General features: G+C 39.7%; 1 protein-coding gene across 1 annotated transcript in view; it reads left to right on the forward strand.

Moving 5' to 3' along the window:
* itga8 (integrin, alpha 8) overlaps nt 1-25,080 on the forward strand; it is a 124,532-nt gene extending 99,452 nt beyond the window's left edge. The window contains exons 24-30 of the mRNA XM_007906401.2: nt 2,385-2,490; nt 3,626-3,784; nt 9,406-9,531; nt 11,790-11,903; nt 17,432-17,533; nt 18,141-18,263; nt 22,601-25,080. Coding sequence (XP_007904592.1) covers nt 2,385-2,490; nt 3,626-3,784; nt 9,406-9,531; nt 11,790-11,903; nt 17,432-17,533; nt 18,141-18,263; nt 22,601-22,687 — 817 coding nt within the window. The 3' untranslated portion in view covers nt 22,688-25,080. The remainder of the gene's footprint in view (nt 1-2,384; nt 2,491-3,625; nt 3,785-9,405; nt 9,532-11,789; nt 11,904-17,431; nt 17,534-18,140; nt 18,264-22,600) is intronic.
* The last annotated feature ends 2,067 nt before the right edge of the window (nt 25,081-27,147 follow it).

Below are 27,147 nucleotides of genomic sequence, written 5' to 3' on the forward strand. Positions count from 1 at the left end.
GTCAGCCCAAAACCGCATGGGTCTGACACAAGCTTAAGAGTATCCAAACCGAGAATTCCATAAATGCTACCAATGCATGTAAATTAGCATAACACAGAATTTGCTGGGAACACTCAGCATCTACGGAGAAAGGAAAGTGACTCAACATTTCGGATCCATGACCCTTCCTCAGTTCTGACGAAGGATCGTGGACCCAAAACGTTGATTCACTTTCCTTTCTCCATAGATGCTGCCTGACCTGCTGAGTGCTCCCAGCGACTTCTGTTTTTGTTTCCGATTTCGAGCATCTGCAGTATTTTGCGTTTAATGTAAATTACCATGTTTGGAATGCAATACACACTCTCTCCCTGGAGGGAAGCATCCTTCTTACCTAATTCCAGAGAATATTAGGTGCATGTTGGCAAGATCCAAGGCTTAATTACTTTCTATGAAGGGAAATGACTGTATGACAGTGCAAGACACTGAGGCAGGAAGGAGCAGTTGGTGAAGTGGTGGACATTTTCTTCTCTCACTTGGTTTATATAATGCAACAAGGACATTTTACAAGCAGCAAGAAATAGGCGTCAGAGTTATCAGGCTAATTTCATGCTGTTTCCAGACTAACCTAATCATTAACTCACAATTCTGAGTCTCGAGAGTGAAACTTTCCTTGGAAAAAAAGTGTCAGTAAAGATTGTGAGTGCATTGAAATGTACAGTGTTGTCTGTCCTCGGTCCTCTCCTCTTCAACTTGTATGTGCTCCCTCTTAGTGACATCATCCGCAGACATGGGGTCAACTTCCACATGTATGCAGATGACACCCAACTCTATCTCTATGCCTCCACCCTCGACCCCAGGACAACTGATGTCCTGACAGACTGCCTGTCGCACATCAAGTCCTGGATGAGAGCCAACTTTCTACAGTTGAATGTCAGCAAGACTGAGAAGACTGAAGCTCTCCTGATTGGCTCCCGTCAGCACACTATTGGCCAGGAATGCCAGGTGGACACATGGGACGGGGCACATGGTGCTGATATTATTTCCTCCCAGTGAGATTTCTGGAAACCTCTTGATGTTGGCTTGAAGGATTGGGAGGGTCTGTGAGGATTGGCTGGCAAAATACCATGTTCAGGCAGTCCATAGAATTATAGAATTATGCAACACAGAAGGAGGCCATTCGGCCCATCGTATCTGTGCACGATGTCTGTGCCAACTGTGTACATTGTCTCTGTACCACGTTACAGTGCATTGCTGAACTGTGCATTGGTTCATGACAGGAGGATTTGTCTATCATCTGTAGATTGTTCTCACAAGTTAGTTTTTCAGTTCAAAAATTACCACTAAGAAATACTGTAAAATTGACTCGATTATTTCTATTTTGTTGTGAATTATTTGGATCACAAAAATGGCACTGTAGACTGTGGCATTGGATATATATTCTCGTAAGCAATGGCTGCTCTTTCTGTGAATATAAATAGATTGTAAGCAATGGTAAGAGTTTCAGGAAATTATCCTTATTTGTTTAAGATTGTGTGTGAGTATGTGTGTATGCTCCAACAGTGGGATCTAATTTGCAGGGATTCATAAATGGAGAATCCTATATGTACTTGTGCCTTGATGTGTTTTTATTCACTGGAACTCTGGTCGGGCAGAGTTCAGCGTCAGACTTCCATGGAAAAACAAGTAATACTTCATCAGAGATTGAAACCGAAAGGTGAAGTACAGTTTCCACATATTCTGGGCACTTTTGCTTCACTCACCAGTGATGTGTAGATGTGTAAAATTACTATAAGACACTTGGCCCAAAGATATTAAGGCATTGGAGACTCCAAAGTATATATTGGGGATCCTGCTGAATTTAATCAGCATACATAGGATAGTGTACCAGTACGAAGAAATGGTAAACTTCCCACTTTTTCTCCAGCTTGTACATTCCTATCTGCTAGATAAGGGTTCTCAGAGATCTTCTTCTCCTCCATACCAAGTTTCACTGATAAGACAGGGTTGTTGGCCGCTCATCAGCATTGCCTTCAAGTACTGCAGATCTGCTTGGCTGAGATATAAGATAACCGAGTCCAGCTGACCTCGCTCTGCTCTCCATTCACCGGATATCAAAATAGAGCCAACACCACCCCAGAGAGACCTTGCTTAACTTCCCCAAGGGAGAATAGTCACAACTATTACAGTGAGTAGGAGTTAAACAGCTGAGAGATTGAACAATGTTGGACAGATAAGTGATCTCTTTCAGCTAATGAAGCTTTTTTTATGTAATAATAATAGCAAATATATGATTATTTATGTATCTTCCATGGATAACAGTTGAGCCTTTATTCATTATTGTTGAATCTCCCAGCCTGACCACAAAGACCGAGCCTCACATCTAACCTGTTGTGTTCCTCTTGTAGAGTGTCACATCCGGAGCAAATCGTCTTGCCGATGACAAACTGGGAGAGTAAAGACAAACCTAAGAAAGAGGAAGACGTTGGACCCTTGGTTCAGCATGTTTACGAAGTGAGTTTTTGGACATCTTTCTCTTAGTCCTTTGCAAAAAGATCTACTGAAAGAATAACTCTGGTGACTAAAGCTTTGCTCTGCAGTTTTGAATCAACAGAAGGGTGAGACATGGGAATATACAGAAAATAACATTATAGTAATTTTGACCAAAAGTAAAATGTGCACTATTAGGAGAAATTTGCAGAAAGAGGCTGAGTAGATTGGGGTTCATGCCACAAACCATTGGAACTCCCTGCCACAATGCCTTCACTTCGCCCCCTCGTTACTCATCTTCAAGTCTGACCTGAAGACTTCCCTCTTTGACCATGTGTACGGTTACCTCCCCTTTGTCCTCAGCTTGGTGCCATTGTTCATTTCTCAAAGACACTATCCCATGTGAAGGGAGCTGTAAATATGCAAGTTGTTTTTGTTGTTACATTCTTTATAGTAGAGTGGGTTCAGGGGTGATTTGATTGAGGTATTTAAAATAATGAATTGACAGGTTAGAAAGCAGACAACACTTCTCTCTGGTAGAAGAATCCATTACAAGGGGCAGAGGCTGAAATCAGAGGCAGAGCTGCACAACATTTCATCACACAGAGAGTTGAGACGATGTGGAATGCTCAGCCCCAAAAAGCTGTAGGAGTGGAATCAATAGGCAGATACTGAGCAGTAAAGGTATTGGGGGCTTCAGCATTGGGATTAAACAATCTGCCAAGATCTAATATAATCGTGGAAATGGCCTCCTCCTGCTCCTGGTCTCCTGTGGTCCTATATTTTTTGCTGGCCATGCGTGTGAATCGCCCCTGACTTCAGCCCCAAATCCGATAGTAAAATTTTCAGTGCCAACATCTTGATTTTTCTCCAGTGGCTCCAATTGTTGTCCCTTATTCTGGAATTTGGCATTTCAACAGCTTGACATAATTATGAAATTTTCACAAGAATTCTTTTGAGCACATCTGTAGCCTTTAGCAATATGCAAACCTTCCTATCTTATCTTTAATTCCACTGTGAAATGTATTTTTGGTGCCTATCCACTCTGTACTTAGTGAAAATCGTGTCTTTACATCATGAGCAGGAAGGGCTTCCTGTTTGCAGGAAGGGCTACAATATTATGTAAAATGATATTTTAAACAAACGCTGTTTTATTTAGCTGCACAACAGTGGACCGAGTACGATCAGTGACGCAGTGATGGAAGTGGGTTGGCCCAGTCGCTATCGCGAGGAATATTTGCTGTACATCCTTCAAATTCAAACAGATGGACCTTTGTACTGCTGGATAAACGCAACCATCAATCCACTGCAGCTAGAGGTGGGCACTACTTTACTTTGCGTTATTAGTAGCTGCTGTTAAAGTAATTCACTCAGGCCTTTAGAGTAGGACCTGGGATAGTCATGCAGAGAATACACAGCTCCTCAAGTGAATAGATCCGCAGCATCTTGAAAAATGGTTATTTCCGTGATAAATATCAGAAATGACAACTGGTACAAAGCCAGGAGATTAATGCGCTATTTAAAACACTAAAGTATACATTTTCCTTGAAATGTTGAGAAGAATTGATTCTCCATCTGTATCAGCGGGAGAGCACACTGCAGCGACTGTGCTGGCGTGGGACCTTGCACTTCCAGGGTCACTTGTACAGTGAATACAGAAGATTCATACTTGCGACAGCTTTAACAGGACATAAATCAGCTTCAATTGATTGGACACTCTTTGTAGCACATTTGGCACACTTATCATATAACATAGTACAAGGTGGTAATAAAATATTGGAAGAGAATTGAGTGGTGTAAAGGATTTGAAAGGTTGTTCCACAATCGCCCATTACAAAAGACTAAAGATCCAGTTGGCTTTTTGCCCAATTTAAATCCTGTTATTATTGCTGTCTGCACTGTGCTTTTTTCTTTAATTGATATAGTCATAACATATATTGGGTGATTTCCTGAATCACTTGTGTATAGAAAGAAACTAACCGACTGAGGAGCATGTGTATTTGGTTAATCCCTATCAAATATTAATGTTTCGTGGGATGAAATATAACTGTGGCTGAGAAACAAAACATGAAAGCTGAGATATTTGGCTGAGCAGAGCCATGGAACTGGAATGAATGAAACACGTTTTGTGAGAAACAAATGTGTAAGAAGCCATAGTGTACCAACGGCAAGTATGTGAAATTAATGCGGTCTCTATGGCGGATTTCTAAATGCATCACAAAATCCCATTAGAAAGCTCACTAACCCATAGGAACTCTGCTGCCGAAATAGATTGTGCTGGATCAGAGATCACACTGTTTATTATACAGAGATCACCGCTGTTAAAGTTGGTATGTGCACGATTGTTGGGTGACACAGAATCTTGTTGTGTTGTTTGCTGTAGTCAAAATTGTCTGAGTTCCCATTCATCATTGTTATCCAGTTCCACCTCCTAGAGGTGTGCAGGAACATTGGATGGAGGCAGGAACAGGCTGCGTTATCTACATTTCTTCCTCTATCTCATGTATTATATCCGTCAGCCTGGATACATTGAGTCTGTAATGGGGAGATCATTATCAGCCTGCTATCAGCAGCTAATTATGCCACATTGCATAATATTACTGGCTAAAATAGCGCTAACATTAGAATTCAGTGTAGGGGAGATTGCATTCTTATGAATCCACTGTTCTATATCTCCTCACAGTCTCAGAATCTCTCTGGTCGCACTTGCCTTAAGGTGGTGTAAAAAATAATCAACTTGATCCCACTCCTCCAACAACCCAACTCCAAGCCGGCACTCGGAGGCCCTAGAGACCAGAATGGGCCCTGAAGCCCTTTACATCTGCAGGTCCCATGCAATCTGTTCTGATTTTAATAACCCCTTAATTTCCTCCAGAAATATTCTGCAAAGTTTGCTCCTGCCCATTTAGTGGTAAATTAAGTAAAAGCTGTCTAACAACACACACTGTGTTATTCGGAATTACCTGTTTTTGGTTTGAACTGCCATTTCTCTGAACTATTATGTTGCTCAAAGCCATCACTACGAATCAAAATTCTGCACAAACACCTGAACTTTTAAGCTTCTAAGTGCTCAGCATGGGTTTGCAGCGCATTAAAGCCACATGATCCATTCAAGAGCCTTGAGCTTCAGCATGTGGATCTCTTACAGACAGGGAACTACATCTCAACACATGACTTTTACAACAATGGACATAAAACACAAATCCTCAGATCAATCACATTGTTAGAAACCTCATTTACACATTTTCTATAAGAAATTCCCACTCTGAAGGGCCCTCCACTAACAAGAGGTATCTCCAGTCTGTTTTGTCACAAATGCAGCTTTCAAGGTTATCTCATCTGGTTCTCCTCAATGTTGTCTTATTAAAACTGGACCTGTGCACTCGACTGCAGCAGCTGAACAAAGGAAACAGGACACGTGGCTGCCGAGGTTTCTGCTATGCTGCCGAGTGCCTGTTTACAATAATCCTTGCATTTAATATGGCGCCTTAAAGATAGTTGCTGTCAAGTGGAGGGACAGCAGCCGGTTTCCACCTAGCAAAGTCCTGCAAATGCTTATATCATATAGGGTGTGTGTCAACAACAAAAATAAATTACATTTGTATAGCGCTTTTCACATAAGGAGGACGTCCCAAGGCGCTGGAGGATGTCCCAAGGTGCTGAGTCAAAACAGTTTCCTTCAGGATACCCAATGGAAGTTTTTTTTCAGTCCATTTGAAAACTTCAGGGCTAAGCTCCAAGATGGATTTGTGGTAAGAAGGGGAAATGGCTACAAGGAAGTTGCGTTCCAAACCTCCAAGTCTGTCAGTCAGCACCCTAGACGTGGAATTGGCTTTACAGTGGAAATGTCTCTTTTCCAAGGACCCTCACAGGAGGACCTGGATGAAGTAGTTGGTGACAAACCTGGTATCCAGTTTTGAACTTGGACCCCTAGAACATCAACGGTATTCACTCTGTGCTTTATTTTAACTCCATCTCTGCTAACGCTTGCACGTTGAGGTAGGGAGGGTAGGCAGGGGGTGAGGGGGAGTTCTCCCAGCAATACAATAAAAAAATTACATTTATAGATGCCTTTCACAGCAGGAGGAGGTCCCAAGGCACTGGCATTTTCCCAAGCAGTAGCCAGAAAACTTTCTTTGCAAAATTCAGATAATGTGCTCGACTTGAGTGTGAAAGTTATTGAGATCTTGAAGCAGGTTTCGAGTCATTTTGTGCCATCCTTTACACAAAGCGTAATACAACTGCACTAATTCAACAGGTGCCACTCTATATCTGTACACACCTGAGAAAGACTTATACCTACTTGCGGGCAGAGTTTGTTCACATATGTTGGTGTGATGCACATCTGGTTACTATCATGTAGTCACCCTGAGTCAGATATTTTTATCCTTTACACCAAGTGCTCAGATACGTTACCCCACTACTCCATCCCCCAAAGGATCGAGTTCAAGATCCTCATTCTCACCTTTAAGGCTATCCATGGCCTCACCCCCTCCTACCTCTCTGACCTGCTGACGCCCTTCCAACCTACCCGCTCCCTCCGTTCATCAGGCTCTGGCCTGCTCCATGTTTCCCACCCGACCTGCCCTACCATCGGTGGCCGGGCTTTCAGCCTCTCCGCCCCCACACTCTGGAACTCCATCCCACGGTCCCGTCACCTTGCTTCCTCCCTTGCCTTCTTCAAGGCTGGTCTCAAGCCCCTTCTCTTCGACCGTACCTTTGGTCGCCCTCCCACCTCTCTGCCTTCCCTCACCCCTACCCCACCCCTCCCCCATGCTCGGGCCCCAGCAGCTGACTGTTCAACGCTTTGGGACATCCTCCCGACGTGAAAGGTGCTCTATACATGTAATTTTGCTATTATATAAATGCAACTTATTGTTGTTGTTGTATCACACCCCATCTCTGATCTTCTCGTATCTCACGTCTCTGCTCGCTCCCTCCACCCCCCACCCCCCAATAATACTTTGATCCTGTAATCTAGGCTTGCAGTGGTGGGGGAGCACTGCATTGTTGAAAGTGTCATCCTTCAGATGAGACATTAACCCAGTTTCCATCTGCCTGTTCAGGTTCAAAATTCTATGACATTATTTGAAGGCAGGAGGAAGTTTCATCTGGTGTCCTGGTCAACAATGCTAAAACATTTGTTGATCATTTTATGGCTGTTTGTTGGACATTCCTGTGTGCAAATTGGCTGCTGTGCTTGCCTACAATTGCACAATTGCTATTTTACAAAAATTCCCTATGTTTTACAGACATTTTGAAATTATAGGCTCTGTATCAATGCAAGGATTATTATTTATATAACAAGTTTGCTACCTTATCCATTTTTGGTGCCGTACTGCAAATGTATCTGCTTGTTTTACAATCTTACTGAAAATAAAGAATAAAACAGTCTAGTCTCTTCAGAGTGTTCAGTCACCACTGAGGAATCTGAACATTTGCTGTCAATTTGAACCATTTCAGCTACACTGGTCAGGAAATACTGGGTTTGTTTGGGGCATTTGATCACTACCTGCCATATTACGTATGGCTGTCTAACCCTTTCAGCAGTGAAAGATGAATTCTGCTTTTAAAATAGCCTTTTTTTCATTAAGCAAAATCTTCCAGGCTGGATATTTTATAAAGTATAATTTGAGAAATGTCACTGTGTCTTGGGGGCTGGCCAGCCTAACAAGAGTTAAATATATGTAAGAGCTAAAATTAGTCTTTAGGAATCTAGCCTGCAGAGTAAGATCTTTGACGTAGGACTGCTTTTCATTCACTAGAATGAAGTCATTCTGAAAATGTTTTTCACACCCATTGGTGTATAAGGCAGTTTGCGCATAGTTTGAACTGAAAGCAAATGGTAGCAGGAAGGGGAAGATATCTGAGAAACATTATGACTGAACTAACCTGTGGAATGACTAGACACGTAGAGCAAACCACCAGCGCACATGTTGTGGTTGGATCAAATAGCTATAAACCTTTTCAGAAAGGAATCAGACAAGTTGCTAGAAATTAAAAGATTTCAGGGCTATAGTAAAATGACATGCGTCTGCACACCAGCTATACACATGGCTGTTTATTCACATCAGCCTCTGATGTAGAAGTAATTTGTGATATATTGTCAAAAACACATCCAGTTGTATGTGTGCTCGCAAGATTAGTAGGGATCCAATTTAGCTACACTGTGCAGGGACATCAGTGAACATAGTAACCTTGTCTGGCCAAAAAATATTCAAAAAAAGTTGGTCTTCAGGTGAGATTTGAAGGTAGAAAGGGAAGGAGCGTGTGGAGGAATTTCAGGAGAGAGTTCCAGAGGAAGAGGAAAATAATAATAATAATCCTTGCATTTGATATAGTGCCTTATGTCTTCAAGACGTCTCAAAGTGCTTCACAGAATATACTGTAAAGTGAATTGACTGTATATTTTGTGGGCCTGTATGCTCGCTCGTTCACTGATGGTGTGGCGAAACTGGGGACTTCATTACATTTACTTTTCTCCATGTGAATGGGAATAGCTTGACAGATGAGTGAGTTGCTGGTAATGTGTGAACATTAAATTGGTCCTGGCATAAATGTAAATCACCGCAAGAAAAATGCAAGTTTCCTATTCGCTCGTATGATCTAATTCTCATAATCTTGTGAGAAAAGTTCTTTTTTTAAGTCACAACCTTATGATCTTTTTGCAATAATAAAGTCCCCCAAAGGGTTTTATAGAGTTCCATGATGTAACATTTTAATTTTATTAAAGAATATGATGGATGGCATGCTGTGTGCAGTCATCCTGCTGGATGGGGTTAATCTGTGTGACCGTTTCAATGCACTGATTCAATTTACAGCAACAATATGCAGTTAGATTCAAAGACAGTGTCTGTGAAGGAGGTTATGTTTCAGGATTTCACGGTATCCGATCATCAGACAGGTTATACTTACAGTGGATCATTTTTCTGCCCTCAGACTATTGACCTTCCAGCTGCCGGGGAACATATCAGCTTGCGAGACCCTTCCACTATATCGCATCTCATCACACGGAGGGAAGTGAGGCTCCCGCAACCTTTAAAGCGTGATCCTACAAAAATACTGGTACGGAGAGAACCATGTTGGTGAACTCATTTCATATAATTCATATTGTAGAGTGGAAATTTGTTCTCCTTTAGCTTAGTGTGCAAATCAATAATACAACCCAGTAACATCCAGCTGACCAAAAATAAATTGGGATTTTTCTCACCGAAACATCACAATTTTCATCTCGACAAGAGTAAGTTGTGAGAATGCGTAGCAGATGATCACCACGTGAACGAGAAGGAAAAGCTAATATTTTTGGTGTGTGAGCCTTCATCTGAGTATAGTAGTTTGTATTATCGGAGGGAATGGTCTAATTTGAGATCTTCACAAGCCAGATTTACGTTCATTGCCACTTACGATTTTGCTAAAATTGGGCCTTGCAAATCCCAAGCTGGTAAGGGTTACAGAGGACGTTTACCTGATTAATCTGGGGATGTAGAGGGACAGTTATGAGGAGATTGGAGAAGCTAGGTCTGTTTTGATTGGAGCAGGGACGATTGACAGGGACCTGATAGTGGTGTACAAAAGTATGAAAGGTTTTGACAGGTAAATAATGGGGGAAGTTATTTTCATTGAAGGGGACTCAGTAACCCGGGGACATGGTAATGAGAGACTTACAAGAACAACGAAAGGAGAATTTAGTAGGGTTTGTTTCACCCACAGAGTAGTTGGCAGTGGATCACCCTATTGTGTAGGGTGGTGGTGGAGTCCATTGTAGTTTTCAACATTTTTTTTTGGCAGCCGGGAGTCTTTTGAGTGCCTAATTTCCTTTGCATCCCAAGGAATATGTCCAAGAAACTTATATCCTTAAAGATCTGTAACATATTAATATTACAGATTGTCTGTTATAACCAAATCCATACTCAATGGCTCTTTATATAACTTTAATTAACTTCAAATCTTTGAGGCAAAGCAAAAGACTTAAAAAGTGTTATGAGTGAGAACTGAAGTTGGAGACTTGATATCGGTATTGTGTAATATGCATTATTATTGATGACTTAATGGTATATAATACAGATTGAAATATGCCATGTGATACGTTCATTATCACATACCAATAATTCACCTATCCCATACTCTCAACTTCCTATAAACACAAGCACTTTGCTGTCAGGTCTTAGCTGTTGGAATATTTAATGAATGAATGCCATTTACACACTGATATAACCAACATTAATTTTTTATAGTGCAGGCACTAAAGATTGTCCTTCAGTACTATGGAGTATGTATAAGCCGATTGGAAGACTACAGAGGATTGCAAAAAATAAATTCTGGTTGAGTGTGAAAAGTGATCCCTTAATATAGAGTATTGATCCACAGTAAGAATAGGATAAAAAGCTGTTGTTTTTGCATCACAAAGCAGATGAAATCCAGCCCAGAATGTTTATGAACTACTTGACTGGTATAATATTAGAAATGTATGTAGTGTGTCACTAAGCTTATCTTATTTATTTAGAATTATGTGGCTGAACAAAAATGTTTGTCTTTAGAAGCGCCAATACATTCCTGCCATGAATTACCACATTAGCCAAGCAGCATAATATGTGCTTGAAATGGGGGCAGGAGGGGGTCACCACAAAAATGTTCAAAATTCTTTAATTTCATAATATAAATGGAAAACACATTTGATGAGGGTCACATGTTACTGCTTCTCTATTTTAGGTTGTTTATTGATGATTACATTTGGGGAAAAAAATTAAAAACAATACTGCATGCATATTTGAATCGTGAATCATTTGAATGCATAACTTTTAGCTTGAGATATACTGATGCCAGTTATAGTGGAGTCCTGTAGCTCAGTGGTTAGAGCACTCACCTCGCAAGCAAGAGACCTGGGTTCAATTCCCAGCAGGGCAAAACCTTGGGTAAGTTTACTTACTCCACATGCCTGATTATAATCCCTCAAGAAGAAAAAAATAATAAATTGGTTACTTCAATCCATGACTGTTTGTGGGACACTGCTGTGCGCAATTGGCTGCCGCTTTTCGTCCACAAATATACAGTCAAATCTACAGCAAATCCTGTGAAGTGCTTTAAGACTTTTCAATGACCTGAAAAGGCACTATATCAAATCTAGGATTATATTGTTATTATATAACTCTGCTCCACTTCAACCTGATTCTGGAGTATAGTTCCCACAGATCAACGGGAATTGTAATAGGATTCTTTACTTGGGAAACCCATGATCTCATTAAGAAATATAGCAAATTGGACCCCAAATTGTATTTATGGAGCTTCTTTTTTCCACTAACTCTTTAATTGTACTTTTCTTTCAGAATTGTAGCAACATTGAGTGTACAAAAATCTATTGCCGTGTTGGCCAACTGGAAAAAAGGCAGAGTGCAGTTCTAAAAGTACGGTCTCGATTGTGGATCCAGACCTTCCTGAAGGTAACAAATAATCTATATTACTCAGTAAGCAATTGTATAAACTTGTTTTAAAGTAAAAGTATTCTTGGTGTGAAAATCTCCAAAGGAATATTCAAGAGGTACATGACCCTTAATAGGACAGAAAAATTAAATCCAAGATAGCAGGGCAGGAAGCTAAAGTTTCAGGGTGGCTGAGGGTAGGACACTGGACTCATTTACTAAACAGTTTCATACTGTAATGTGATTATACAGTGCTGGCATTCTGGACGGGTAAAAAAATGTATTGAATAGCTTTCTTCATTGCAACCTCTCTTGTGAGTTTGTGGTCTTCAGGCAAATTACATTAATATCAAAAGCACTTGAGTGTACAGAAGGTTAATTGAGCCGATACTAACATAATGCTGTCTTTTATCAATAAACATGATCCTCATTTCCAATACCAGAACCAACAGTTTCTTGAAGAAGAATAGCTTTTGAATCAATATATGTTAAGGGAATGGTCATGAATTTCATAATGGAGTGACTAAGGACATTTTAAACAAAATATTGTGAATATTAGTCCTACTTACTTTTGCGGACTTAGAGCCCAACAACAAAATTACATTTGTACAGTGCCTTTCATGTCGGGAGGATGTCCCAAGGCGCTGGACAGTCAGTGTTTCGGACCCGAGCTGGGGGTCGGGATTGGGGCGGGTGGAGGGCAGGGGCGGAAGCAGGTGATTGTAAGCATGGTCGAAGAGGAGGGCCGTGAGATGGGTCTTGAAGGAAGCAAGGGAGGGGCTGAGGTGGAGGGACTGCGGGATGGAGTTCCAGAAGGTGGAGGCAGAGTGGCAGAAGGCCCACCTGCCAATGGTGGGGTGAGTGAGGCTGGAGACGTGAAGCAGGCCCGCTGACGTAGAGAGCAGACAGGATGGTAGGGGGTAGGAGGGAGCAAGGCCATGGAGGGCTTTGAAGGTGAGGACCAGGACCTTGAACTATATCCTCTGTGCGATGGGAAGCCAGTGGAGTCGGGTGAGAATGGGGTTGATAGGGTCACGGAGCCTGGTGTGGGAGAGGACATGGCCAGCTTTCTGTACACATATGTAGTGAATATGGAAGTGCTGTCTGGTGATAATGTCCTGTTGTATCATTGATTGGGATTTTATTGACCCAACTAGTATGTTGTAACAAGGTTCTACTGTATGTTTCCTTACTGTAGAGCTCTATTTTCTTTCTACCAGGATTAAAGGTACTTTGTTATAGGTTTGCAGCAGTAATAGTTACTGCCATACTTAACATTTTATTTTGGATCCACTGAGTTTTAAGGTGCCAACAATGATCAATGTAACCATCCAGATGTCAGTCACAATATGTTACAGTGCTTACAGTATTTGTTTAATGAGCAGAAATTGTAATCTTGGGCCGAACAAATATATTCTGGATAGTTACTGCCCTACTGATAACATCCCATTTTGGATCTGCTGATAAAAACATTAGCTTCAAATTACAGGAGAGGTGGCAATAAATAAGAAAACTAAGAGAAGTTACAGGGCATTCAAATATTATCTGACAGGGAGAAAAATTCCATTTGCGTCTAGATTTACTCTATCTTTTAGCATTTCAGAGTGTCCAGAATTTGGTAAATTCTTAAATGCAGTTTTCAATTTGAAGCATGTTTTCTGCAAGTTCTATTGATAAATACACTAGCTTCAAAGTTAAGACTGGAATTCAACAGTGTGCCAAATTCATCATGCTGTGACACACTAAGAAAATAAAGTAAATCTAGATCCGGGTGGAATCGTTCACCCAATGTCTCTGGCCTCCGGCAAAACTGTTGTCACTCCCATTTTGAGAAAGGCAGTGCCTCATTACTTTTGTCTGTTGAATAATAATGCAATGCTTGATGTTTGGTTTAGTCATAAATAAATAATATTAAATTACTTCCGTTGGAACAATGAAGATTGGCTTGATAAGAGGTAATCTTCTTGTCATGAACTCTGTAGCAGACACAAGTGGCTGCTCTGTTCTTCGGCAAGAAGTCATGCCCATCCAGCATTGCCTAATTTCACTGATCACCGAAACGCATTCAACAAACACCATTCCACACATCTGACCACCACTTGGTCTCTGTACAAATAGACTTTCATTGTTGTCTTGAAGTTACATTATCTTGATAGGATCACCTATTGTAATGTTTGGCTTTATGATAGAGCAAATTGGAACAGTCTCAGGAAGTTGATACTTAAACTGGCGTCAGCTTTCATCTGGACTTAGACAAAGTACATCGTATCTCATGTCGACTCCCTTCCAAACAACTATGTATTTTCATTGGTTCACAACCTTAGTTTAATAAAATGTGTATCGCAACACTTGGCAGAACACAGAAATTGCATTGGGAGGTGAGGAATGTAATAGGAAAACATGGTGAAAACGATACAGTTCCATGAGAACTGCCAATATCAAAAATCCCTTTCTGGAGCTCACCACAGATGAGGTCCCAGATGACCTACAATTAGTTCATTCTCAGACAGGCTAGGACTGATGGTGAAAGGTTGTTAAGTCTACTTCCTACATTGGATCCCACCACTGAGAAGTAGAGGATCACTGCTTACAAGGGTGAACACAGCAGAGTTACCGAGCACCAAAGACGTTGAAAAGTCATTTAAACTTGATTCCATTGAAATATAGCAGCACAGTCTGGCACAAAATATAAGACCATCTTCAAAAGCTAGATTAGTTTAAAGTTACTGAACCTGAGGCCAGACGTACTTTATGGTATTTAACCTTAAAGCCATTGTCATGCAATTTACGAATGTATGCTATTTTGGAAAATTCACAAATCCAGCCTTCAATTTGAAGATTAATTTGGAAGTTCATAAAAGGTGCCAACAATGATCAATGTAACCATCCAGATGTCAGTCACAATATGTTACAATATAAAAAAATTCCAAATTAAGGTTTGAAAATTCTGCGCAATCTTTAATTTTAAAACATTGTTCTTAAAGCTAAAACCATGAGCGAATTCAGGCCTCTGACTGGAATCACACATAACTCTCTGAGGCAATATTTGCTTCCCTATTAACCACTGATATCAAATATAAAAAATAGGAAACACTGATCTTATCCATATCAGATCAAAGTGAGACTCTTAAAACTATCAATCTGCAAACCCATAAGCAATCACTTCAACCAGAAACAAGCTAGTTGGAAGGTGACTAAATTCTCAAGGAAGCTCAGCCCCACATGTAGCCATTGGCAATGTTCTACAATACCAATAGCCACCTAGAGGTTTAAATTGTACGTGAACTATAGAAATGTTCTGCAAAGGAGGTCATTTGGCCCATTGTATTTGTGCCATTGCTCCAAATCATGATATTCGGCTTGAACCCACAACCTTCTGAATCAGATTTCAATATTGTTATCAACTGAGCCAATAACAAAAAGGGCTGTTTTTAGAAATTGGCATAAAATAATAGTAATAACAATCCTTGCATTTTGTACAGTGCCTTTTACATCAGTGGGAAGTCTCATAGCACTTCACAGGTTATACTGTAAACTGCAGTGACTGTGTATTTGAAGGTAAATGTAGCAACCCATTTGCACATAGCAATGTCCCATGAAGTGAATAACCAATTTTATTTGGATGAATGTTGGCCAGAACATTATAGGTCTTAGATTTTAAAGAAACCATGGAAAATAACCACACCTACAACTCACAGATTCTGTCAACAGCAGCTGTGATTACAAGTGTTAGTTTATTTCACTGACAAATGTCACAGATCTCAATGTTTTTTACAGCATCCTCAGGAGTCCGGAAATGGGTGTTACCAAATTTCCTGACATAAATTATTTCCAGAGAGAGGCCTGTTATCACGTGTCATTGGCTCCTGAAGCCTTTATTTGGATTTCCTGTGGGAATACTGAGCTTCATAAAAGCGGGATGGGAGGAGAAAAGCAAGATCCTTTTAATGCAAGCTAAGAGCTGTCTAAGTCCACATTTCTCATGCTCTAGGCAGCCTCCTCTAAACATCGTATATCAAGGTTATTGTTCCTATTTTAACAACAAATGCTTCAACCTAATGAATCCTGTCCTTGTCAGGAACTTCAAGCACAGCATGTGGCACGTCAACAGTTAAATATTTTAACAGCACTCTTTGAAATGTTTTTATAGTTCAGCTGAAGCCTTCCAAATTTCAACTGTGCTTCCTTCCTCTTTTGCAGCTATTAGCAATTACTAATATTTTAGTCTGTGCTCCAATCATTTTCCAACTTGCATAAAGGTTATCCACAACAAAGCACTCCACATGTACAGATTTTCTCAGTGTATTGCAATAAACTTATGAACAAGAATATGCTGTGATAGGGACAGCAAAGCCATTATAAATCTTATTTATGGAGCATTCTTTATTAAAAAAGGGCTAACTTTGCGATGTTTCTAAACGTATTTCTTAATGAAGAAATGCAGAGGTCCATGAGAACACCACTTCAACTCAATCCATTTTTAGAACAGGACGCTCTTGACACAGGGTGAGATATGTAAAGTACTTACCGGAACTTTATCGGATTTCTTAATTAAGAAATCAGTTAAGATATGATGTCGCAAAATTTATCCTAATGTTTGCTCATTTTTTTGTGTGGTGGGGGACTGAGAATTGGAAGAGGATGGCATTATTTTCAATTATACCACAATTATGGAGAGAGTGCAGTAAGCTTCAGGCACATTGTCTTTGGTGATGTCAGCTCTTTGTATTTTCATACAATATATCCCAGTAATGAAACCAGATTGATTTGTGATATTTGCAATCCGGATTTGACTTGCCAGTTGTGGTTTCTACTTTGCAAATATCAAATCATTGTTTGTTCACTGCCTTTTCATTTTAGGACATCACTAGCCTTCACAGTTAACAATTCACCCACTGCACATCTGAAACCTTGATCACCTCTAACTGGATGTCACAATTAGCAAAGTGAATAAGTTTGCAAATATCACAAATTGGACTCCTATTCCTAAAACAACTTAAGTGGTATGGTATCAAATCTAAAGAAATATTCACACAGATAAAGTGTTATGTATGACAACAACAACTTGCATTTATATAGTATCTTTCAGGGAGGTAGGATCTCAAATCGCTGATATATTGTTTAATTGAAAATTACTCTACGTCAAATCACAATTTAAAATTGTGTTCATCCATATAAATGTGAACCCTGTCACCAAACAGAATAAGATTGTTTTGTTCTGTTTGATGACATGGTTCACATTTATGTGGATGGGCATGATCATTTAAATTACAGGATCTTAATTCTTTTGTGTCGTTCTCTACACTACTTTAACCTTTTCTGTCTTTTCCAAAGTCACCTTCAATTGTCTGAACAACTTTTTCCATCTGTTCCCATTTCACAATTTATTGGACACAAATGTTTGAAAAGGGGATAGAACTCTGTTAAGCGCTCCTGAAATTGGTATTTACTGGAGCTAAAAATAAACAAAAGACTAAACCTTAAATGTTTTACTTAATTCCATTACACTTTACCACGTGGTTCATTTTTCTATGTGTTTGTCTTGACAGAGAAGGAATGACCATTACTCTTTGCACTCATTGGTCTCGTTTGCAGTGAAAGAAATGCCATACAATATCCAGCAAGAAGAATTATCCAGTGCACATACTGCAGTAAGTGCCTTGAGGAAAAACAGATTTATAAACATGGGACTTGCTGAGATAACATTAACCGGATGTATAAAGTCCCTAATTCCAGAGAGAAATTACTGAGACAACTTCCCAGTGCTTAGGCTGACAGCTTCTTCCCATGGATTGAGTTTGTTTGCCATAGTTGCTGGTGATATAGTTGAAGCAGAAAGTGAAACATTCAAGAGAATACCAACGAGATGTACGGCCAGATGCTACAGACTATAATTAAAGATTGCACCTTTATCTTAATGACTACAGTACACCCCATAATAATGTGTTTTACTGCTGTGAGAATTAGTTTATAACATGGTTGCACTGTCCAGGTCCCAACAACAACTTGCATTTATATAGCTCCCTTCTCATGGGTAGCGTTTTAACAGCCATTTGTGGGGCATTGCTGTTGGTCTCCTGTGAACCATCAAGCAAAGGTTGCGATGCACAAACCATGAACCAGAGGGTGGATACAGTTTCATGGTTGAGAATGGTATTGGTTGCCCAAACCCCAATCCATGGACACCAATCTCGATCCCGATATATGTGATCCAAAAATTGTACACAAAAAAACTTTGGACTGTTTTTCTTTCCCTAGATAAGGACTGCAGTGATTTGGGCCACCCCTGATGCCTCGCTCTCCATCCCGTTGTGGGTCATAATTTTAGCCGTGCTGGTTGGCTTGCTGGTTCTGGCTATTTTGATCCTAGTCATGTGGAAGGTACGTGTTCGCATTTCCCGTTCCTCCCCTGTTACACCTCATAAGCACTGATCGAAAAACCAAACGGATTAACCCTTCAATCACATAACTAAATACACAACATTTGTATTGTGAAATCAATGGGCAACATGATATTATTTGTTCTGTACTATAATCAGACTATTTCAAATTGATCAAATGTCATTGTTTTGCATCTTCATCTAGATTAACATAATCAGTATTTCCTGAGATGTACAATATAATGCGACCTATGCTTATATAGTGCCTTTCACATCAGGAGACATCCCATATTGCTTGACATGGACACCTGAGCTGGGGATGGGAACTGAAGGGGATGGAGAGAGGAAAGTTGATCAAAAGTGCAGTGAAAGAGTTACATCTTGAGATGGACCTAAGTTATATAATAACCATGATATTGAAAGTTAGAAATTTTCAACACAGAAGGAGGCCATTTGGCCCACTGTGTCTTCCGGATATCTCCCTTCATTTCTTGCTGGTGTCATTTGGTAGACATAGTCCAGCAACTCAAACATCAGATTGGAGATGCTGCTTGCCATAGAGAAACAAAGTGTGTTACTAAGAGAAATAGTTATTTATTTAATCCATTTTTTGTTCTTTTTACAATGGGGCCAAAATTCATGTACTTGCCTCAGGATACAAAATTGATTTGCAAATATCAAATCCAAAAGTAGGATGACCGATATTGGACACAATATTCAAACTACAGACTAACTGACAATTTATATAAGTTTAGCATTACCTCATTGCTTTCATTTTATTTACTCCTGTTTTATGAAAGCTAAGATTCCATTAGCTTTTTCAACAGTTTTGTCAACCCACCTTCCCACCTTTGGTCTTCCATTCTTTTTAATATCTTACCATCCAACATATATTTGTTCCCCTTACTCTTCCTCACAAAATATATAACCTCACATTTGTCTGTATCCCGTCCCTAAATCCAATCCACTCTGAAATATGACAGTTTTGTTGACATTGAACTAAAGCTGAGGTCCCAAGCTCAGGAAGTAGTGACATGAGATTGTGAACTGAGCTAATATTTGCTTTCCTGTTAAAATGGAGGAAGTCTATAGCTTTACAGAATTAATCTAGGATAGACATTCCTTTGATTTTATAGGATTGATCATTCCTGAAACAAATAAAACTGCGGCATTATTGCAAACAAGCGTAATTACCTTTTGTAACATTCAGTAATGCACTGACGATGACAAATAAAGACATCACTTTTTGTTTTACCAAACACATCATCAAAGAGATAGAATTCATTAAAGGATAAAAAAATCAAGCAATGGCTAAGATATGAAAGGGGTTATGGTATGTCACAGAGTATGTCCCATGTCATTGTTGTGATGTTACAACCAGCCATGACTATTGTGCCACCTGGTGGTTTTATGTTGCAAATGCATCCTAGGAGTGCAGAGAAAATGGTTATATTTCGTATTTAATCGACCTTGACTGGTGTGGATGTAAAGGTTCCATTCTCATGAAACAGATTTGCAATTGTCAACTTTTACTATGATTTCTTGAAAATTTCACAACAAGGGCAGAGTGACCATAACGTGATGGAATGTAGCATTAAGTTAGAGAGTGATGTTGTTAAATCCGAAGCAAGGATCTTAAATTTAAATAGAACCAACTTTGCAGGTATGAGAGAGGATTTAGCTCAAATAGATTGGGGAATTAGATTAAAGGATATGACCAGCAATGGCAAACCTTTAAGATATAGTACATAATTCCCAGCGATCACATATTCCCTCGAGGAATAAAAATACCACAGGAAAAGTGGTTCAACCGTGGCTAACTAGAGCAGTTATAAGAAGAGACCCATAATACTGCCAAAAGTAGTAAACCCATGGATTGGGAGGGCTTCAGAGACCAACAAAGAAAAACTAAGAAACTGATTAGGAGGGAGAAAATGGATTATGAGGGCAAACTAGCTAGGAACATAAAGATAAATTGTGAGAGTTTTTACAAATACATAAAGAGAAATAGCAAGAGTGAATGTGGGTCCATTACAGGCAGAGATGGGAGGAATTATAATGGGGAATAAAGAAATGGCAGAGTCATTAAACAAATACTTTGCTTCTATCTTCACATTAGAAGACACTGAAAATTTACCAAAAATAGAGGGGAACCAAGAAGCTAATGCTAGTGAGCAACTTAGCGAAATTAACATCAGTAAAGAATTAGTACGAGGGAAACCTTTGGGATTGAAAAATGACAAATCCCCTGGACCTGATGGCCTGCATCCTAGGGTTTTCTCTGGATCCTGGAACGGTTCCCATTGATTGGAAGATCACAAACATAATACCACCATTTAAGAAGGCTGGGAGAGAGAAGATGGGGAAGTATAGACCAGTCAGTCTGACATCGGTGGTCGGAAAAATTCTAGAATCCTTAATTAGGGACGTCGTAGTGGGGTACTTAGAGGACCATAACATGATTAGACAGAGTCAACATGGCTTTACAAAAGGGAAGTCATGCTTAACAAATCTTTTAGAGTTTTTTGAGGATGTAATTAGCAGGTTAGATAGGAGGGAACCAGTAGATGTAGTATATTTAGATTTTCAGAAGGCATTCGACAAGGTGCCACATAAAAGGCTGCTACACAAGATTAAGGCACATGGAATTAAAGGCAATATATTAGCGTGGATCGAAGAGTGGCTAACGGGAAGAAAACAGAGAGTAGGGATAAACGGGTCCTTCTCAGATTGGCGGGATATGACTAGTGGAGTGCCACAAGGATCAGTGCTTGAGCCTCAACTATTTACAATCTATATCAATGATCTAGACGAGGACATAGAACTTAAAATATCTAAATTCGCGGATCATACTAAGCTACGTGGGAGAGTAAGCTCTGAGGATGACACAAAAAGATTGCAAAGGGATATAGATAGGTTAGATGAGTGGGCAAAAAGGTGGCAGATGGAATATAATGTGGGGAAGTCTGAAGTTATTCACCTAGGTAGTAAAAACAGAAAAGCAGATTATTTTCTCGAGGGGGAGAGACTAGATAGTGTTAGTGTTCAGAGGGATTTGGGTGTCCTTGTACACTAGTCACAAAAAGTTAGTTTGCAGGTACAGTAAGCAACTAGGAAGGCTAATGGTATGTTGGTGTTTATTGCAAAAGGGTTAGAATACAAGAGTAGGGAAGTCTTGCTGCAACTGTATAGGGCCCTGGTGAGACAGCACCTAGAATATTGTGTGCAGTTTTGGTCTCCTTATTTAAGAAAGGAAATACTCGCCTTAGAGGGGGTGCAGCATAGATTCACTAGGTTAGTTCCTGGGATGAGGGGGTTGACCTATGAGGATAGGTTGAGTAAACTAGGCCTATATTCTCCAGAATATAGAAGAATTAGGGGTGAGCTTATAGAAACATATAAGATTCTTATGGGGCTTGACAAAGTAGACAGTGCAAGACTATTTCCCCTGGTTGGAGAATCTAGAACTAGGGTTCATAGTCTCAGGATTAAAGGTCAGCCTTTTTGAACTGAGTTGAGGAAACACTTCTTCACTCAAAGGGTAGTGAATTTATGGAATTCTCTACCCCAGAAGGCTGTAGATGCTCAGTCCTTCAACATATTCAAGACTGAGATTGATAGGTTTCTAAAGGATAGAGGGATTAAGGGATATAGGGATAAGGCGGGCAGATGGAGTTAGGTTAGAAGATCAGCCATCATCTTATTGAATGGCGGGGCAGGTTCAAAGGGCCGAATGGCCTACTCCTGCCCTGATTCCTATGTTCCTAAACATGAATGGATTCAACAGTAATATTTAAATTAAACTAATAATAATAATCTTTGTATTTGACATAGTCCCTTATCATGTCGTCGACATGCTTCACAGGATATAGAGTAAAGTGGATTGACTGTATTTTGTAGATGAAACACCATAAGAAGAGAAGCACTGTTGTAAAAACTCCTTGTGAAAGCTTTAATGCCCAGCTGTTGACCATTATTGGACTGCAAATTGTCTTTGTTATATATGTAAAATATATTTAGTTTGATGTTCAAAACAAGATGGATCACAGTATCTGGACATTCTGTTATAACCAGCAGTTTATTTTTGGCTGGCACATGTGAAAATCCATCATCATGTTGAAGAGAATCCAAACCAGACAATTTCCACACATGCATGTCACCTAAGCATAGATATTTCCCATTTCTATGGATTGGAATGTGCCCTTTCTCCCCAGAAGGACACACTCTGCTTTGCCTATTTCTTGCAGTTTAGATGTGTGTATTTTTGGGGGCGGTGGTATGGGTGGCGGACCAGATAGTTGCAATGAGCACTTGCTTAAGCTTTTCCTCTTTTCACAGTTTGGCTTCTTTGATCGAGCTCGCCCACCTCAAGACGACATGACAGACCGAGAGCAACTAAACCCAGAAAAGGCTACAGAGGCATAAGAACTGCAGCTGCCTTACACCACTGAACAGGGACTTGACAGACGTCTCCATAAAGACTGAAAAATTCTTCCTTGCATATGCGTTTGATCACTGTGAAGAAAAAAGTACTAACATCAAATGGACTTCAAGCAGGACAACTTAGCAGTTAAAAGTGCCGTTGTGTTCCTTTGTTAACAGTTAGCATTCTGACAGACAGTGCTAATAACACCACACAATGCCCCTCTATTACCATACAGGGATTTGTTTTTAAAGTTACATTTGTCTTGAAGTATATTTTTTAAGTGCAAGTGCTGTGCACTTTGTAAACCAGATAAAATGGTAACTTCTTTGCATCTGTCAGCAGACACTTTTGACTTATAGAGTCAGAACCTGCGGAATGATGTTGATGTCATGGGTGTAGGGTTTTAAATGTACTTCCTTACCTTTAGATTGTATGCCTTCACTGTTGAACAACTGATTGGAAATACAGTAGGTGACTAATAGACAATCATAGAGCATTGTCAGACAGTTGCAGAATTAATGGGATAAAAATTACGACCCATGATGTTTTCTTAATTATCACAAATAATGAGTGCCATTGAGACACTTGACAGGTATTGGCTACTCTATGGATATGCAATCCCTCTTGCTCCATCATAGTAGTTTTGCCCAAAGTTGCCTACAGCCACCAGTGAACTGCTAATTCAGGGAATACCAACTTAACTCAACTAAATCATCATCCTCATACTTCATATATTTTCTTTCATGACTCAAAGCGTTTCACACGATTTAATGTCAAAGGTAGTGACTGGTAGGGGAATGTGGCAACCAATTGGGCACAGTAATTTCCCACAAACAGCTGTGATCAATTTTATTTGGGGGATTGTTGGCTGGGGCATCAGGAGAAACGTTCTTCTCTTTTCAAATACTATCATTGGATCTTTCATGCCCTCCTGAACAGACAGACGGGATATCAGTTTAATATCTTGTCCAAAGGATGGTTCCCCCAACATTCCAGCATTCTCCCAGCACAGTATTGGAATGTCAATCTAGACTATGATGCAGGGCTTGAATCTACAAATTCTGACTCAGAGTCAAGAGTGATACCAATTGAGCCAGGCTGGACACAAGTTAAGCTGGTGTCCCATGGACAGCAAGTCCAACACCTACTACATGTGGTTTCAGTCCAAACCATGATAGAGTGAAGGTACACCCACCAGCATAGTTTACGCTCTTCAGTTATCAACCGTCCACACCACATTTATCAATGATGTGCTAATTCTCACCAATAATAGCTGACATATCACTCATGGCAATTTACACCCTGACAAACCCTGAATCAGCACTAATAATTATCCTTGCATTTTATCATGTCGTCAAAACATCACAAAGCACAGCCTTTGTAGTAAAATCTAGTGACTACGTATTTGTAGGTGAACCCGGAAGCCAATTTATACACACAAGTGTTCCACAAATGGGAATGAATTGAATGACCACTTAAGGACAAAGAAAGAGACTCTTCACAATAGAATGAAATTGTTTGGCAGTGAGGAAATGAACAAGTTTGTAGATGAATTATTTTGTCTGAAATGAACAAGTAAATCCAGACAAATAAGGTCGTCGAAAGATAAGGGAATGAATGCCTGCCACATTAATTACCATTGTGGTACTTCTTATGTGGCTTATACAAGAAATCATGCACTTGTGACATCAATTTTCATGTGAAACAATTTAAACCATGACATCATCCCTACACTGGCGGTGGGAGTAACCGATTTAAAACGTGCAATATTTTCTATATGTATTTATAAGTTCCTGCAGCATGTTTACACTGGGATTTAGCCATCTGTGGATCTTACATTTAAGATTTATTTTTTACCAGTTTTGTATATGTTTAATGAGCTGTATTAAGGCAATCATCTTTTAACTGTGCGGAACGATCACTGATGAAGAATTGCAGAATCTCTTCACAATGTTGGCGGTCAATTTCCAGTCACATATAATGTCGATGTTCGGATAGATTTTACTTTTATATAAGTGTTAACGTGCTGGTATTTACAAATCATTCAGTTTCTTTGTGAAAGCTAAGTTGTTATGTTAACTTATACATCATTTTGGAATATTTCTCATTCAATTGAAAGATATCCACTTTTTTATCAGAAACTATTGTATTATAAACATACACTACAGGTATGGTTGGTTAGGTTTGTGTGATTGTGGCTGGCAGCCAGCGGGTTTATTAATCAATGATGCAGGATCACTTGTGACTGATAAGGTTGTATATTTTTTAACAGGAGCGAGGTATCCAATTCTTCTGATGTTACATTTTTAATTTTACATATATGTATATCTGACAAACCGGTGGCCATGTACTTTTTCTTAATCAAAATAATAAACATGAACAGTTAACACTGGATGTATCACAACAAAAAATTACATTATATTGCACCTTTCACATAGGGAGGATGCCCCAAGTAAAGCACCCAACCTGGAATGGAGACAGGAGGGATTGGGAGAAGATAGCCAAAGACGTACTCAAAGAGAAAGTTTTTCTTTTAGACAGAATTAGAAAGCAGAGTGGGAGAAGGCAAGGCAGAGGGATTTAGGCAGCATTCCAGAAGACAGGAAAGCTCACTCAACTGATAGCAGACATAGGTTGGCAGAGTGAAAGGGACAGGAGGGCATTTGAGATCTTAAAGTTGATCTACTGGAGACAGGAGTGGAAGCCATTAGAGGAGACATAGTGAAGACACTGGGATAGATAGGATTGAAAACAGAGCAGTGCAGAATCACCAAAGTGAATCCATGAGAGCTGATGATGATGGAGGAGGATAGAATCACCCAATAAATATGAGATAACTGCAGGAAATACCCCTAAGAAAATAAAAATGAATAAGCAAGAGAAAATGGAGTAGCATTTGGGACAGAAAGGATAAACATTTAACCTTATATATATATATATATATATATAGTGCAGCATCTTTATAACACAGAGTTTTGGGATTCATAAAATCTCAACCTGAGTTATTGCAAGGCAGCTGGCCAGCTTGCTTCCTGTGTGTCAGAAGCTTCCCGCACTAAATGAACAAATGTCCAAATTCCTGTTCATCAAATCACCACTAGAGTTACTTCCATACGTGTTATAACATCACATACCTAATTGCTCTGAGCAAGTGATGGTATCGGTGACCCGGTAAATCAGAATTAAGTCATTTTCTAAGCATAGGATGCTAAAATCGCCAACTTCCTGGTCATTAGGTCCCTTCTTATGTCACTTCCTGCTTTGCCGCAAGCATGCTAATGAATGGGGTCCACGGTGCAAGCACGTGATCATTCATTTAGAAAGCAGCTTGATGCAGTGATGGGGGAACCATAGGGTGGGTGTCTGGAGGGATGAGATTGGATGGGCTGAAGTGCTTTCTTCATTCAGACCAATCTTGTGATCTTATGATGAGAGAATTCACATCATGAGTGAGGTTGCACATAACAATCCAGTACTTATATATCATATATGGCACCCAGAATATTAAAAGGGAAAAGGTTCAGAGAGATGGATGGGAAGGGGAAAACAATTGAAATTGACAAAGTTAGCTCACCATCCCATTTCTGGTGCCTCTCAAAATCTCCAGTGCTTTAAAGTTCTTGTTGGAGACATGGAAAAAATTGAAATGTGATCAGTGATGTTCTGGAAAACATGGTATCAAAAAGCCCAAGATAATTTCTTTACCCGAACCTCTCTTGTGATCTCAAGTCATTCTTGTTCTCTTTCCTATTTTTCAATTACTTTTTTTATTGACTTTAGTCCTCTCGTGCCACTTACCATTTCATGTCTGAAAGGGCAGGAGGGTGACTTGCTCCTATGCTTTTTACTGTGTGTGGTTGCTTATCCAGGAGGATGCACAAGTAGGTGTGGATCAATTCAACTTTGCTGTCCCCATCTTTTTCTTTTGGGAAGCATTAATCCATTAGCTGGGCAATTTAAAGGCTAACATCATTCAGGACATTAATATTACTTCAATAGTGAAAGCATTGTGAAGTATACAGACTTGCAGAGTAATTCTGAATGTGCTGGAAGGATACTTGCACAGCAAATGGCATAGCAGATGTGATCAATCCTTTTCTTTGTACTTTGCTCTTTTGAGATCCGGGTTGATATGTTCCTGGCACAGAACTGGGTGATCTATTTTGATGCATACTTTTCTTCATAAGTCACTTGATGGTTCGACCTCACTGTTTATAGAAAATTCCTGTAAAATGATAGGAATGTAAGACAAGCCTTCTTTAGTAAAAGAGCACGGCTTTGTACAGGGTGAGAGTAAACATGGAAGCTAATCCTTTGTTTATTTCCTTCTGCACAGTTGTATTTCATCTGGATATTTCTTTGGCTTTTCATTATTGGTGATATTTTCTTTATAAATAAACAGTCATGGAAAAAGTATGGATAAAGATTGGCCATTAACCACCAAGCTTCTCGGTATGAT

This window comes from Callorhinchus milii, unplaced genomic scaffold, assembly GCF_018977255.1.
Source record: "Callorhinchus milii isolate IMCB2004 unplaced genomic scaffold, IMCB_Cmil_1.0 Scaffold2, whole genome shotgun sequence".
NCBI classification, from domain to species: Eukaryota; Metazoa; Chordata; class Chondrichthyes; order Chimaeriformes; family Callorhinchidae; genus Callorhinchus; species Callorhinchus milii.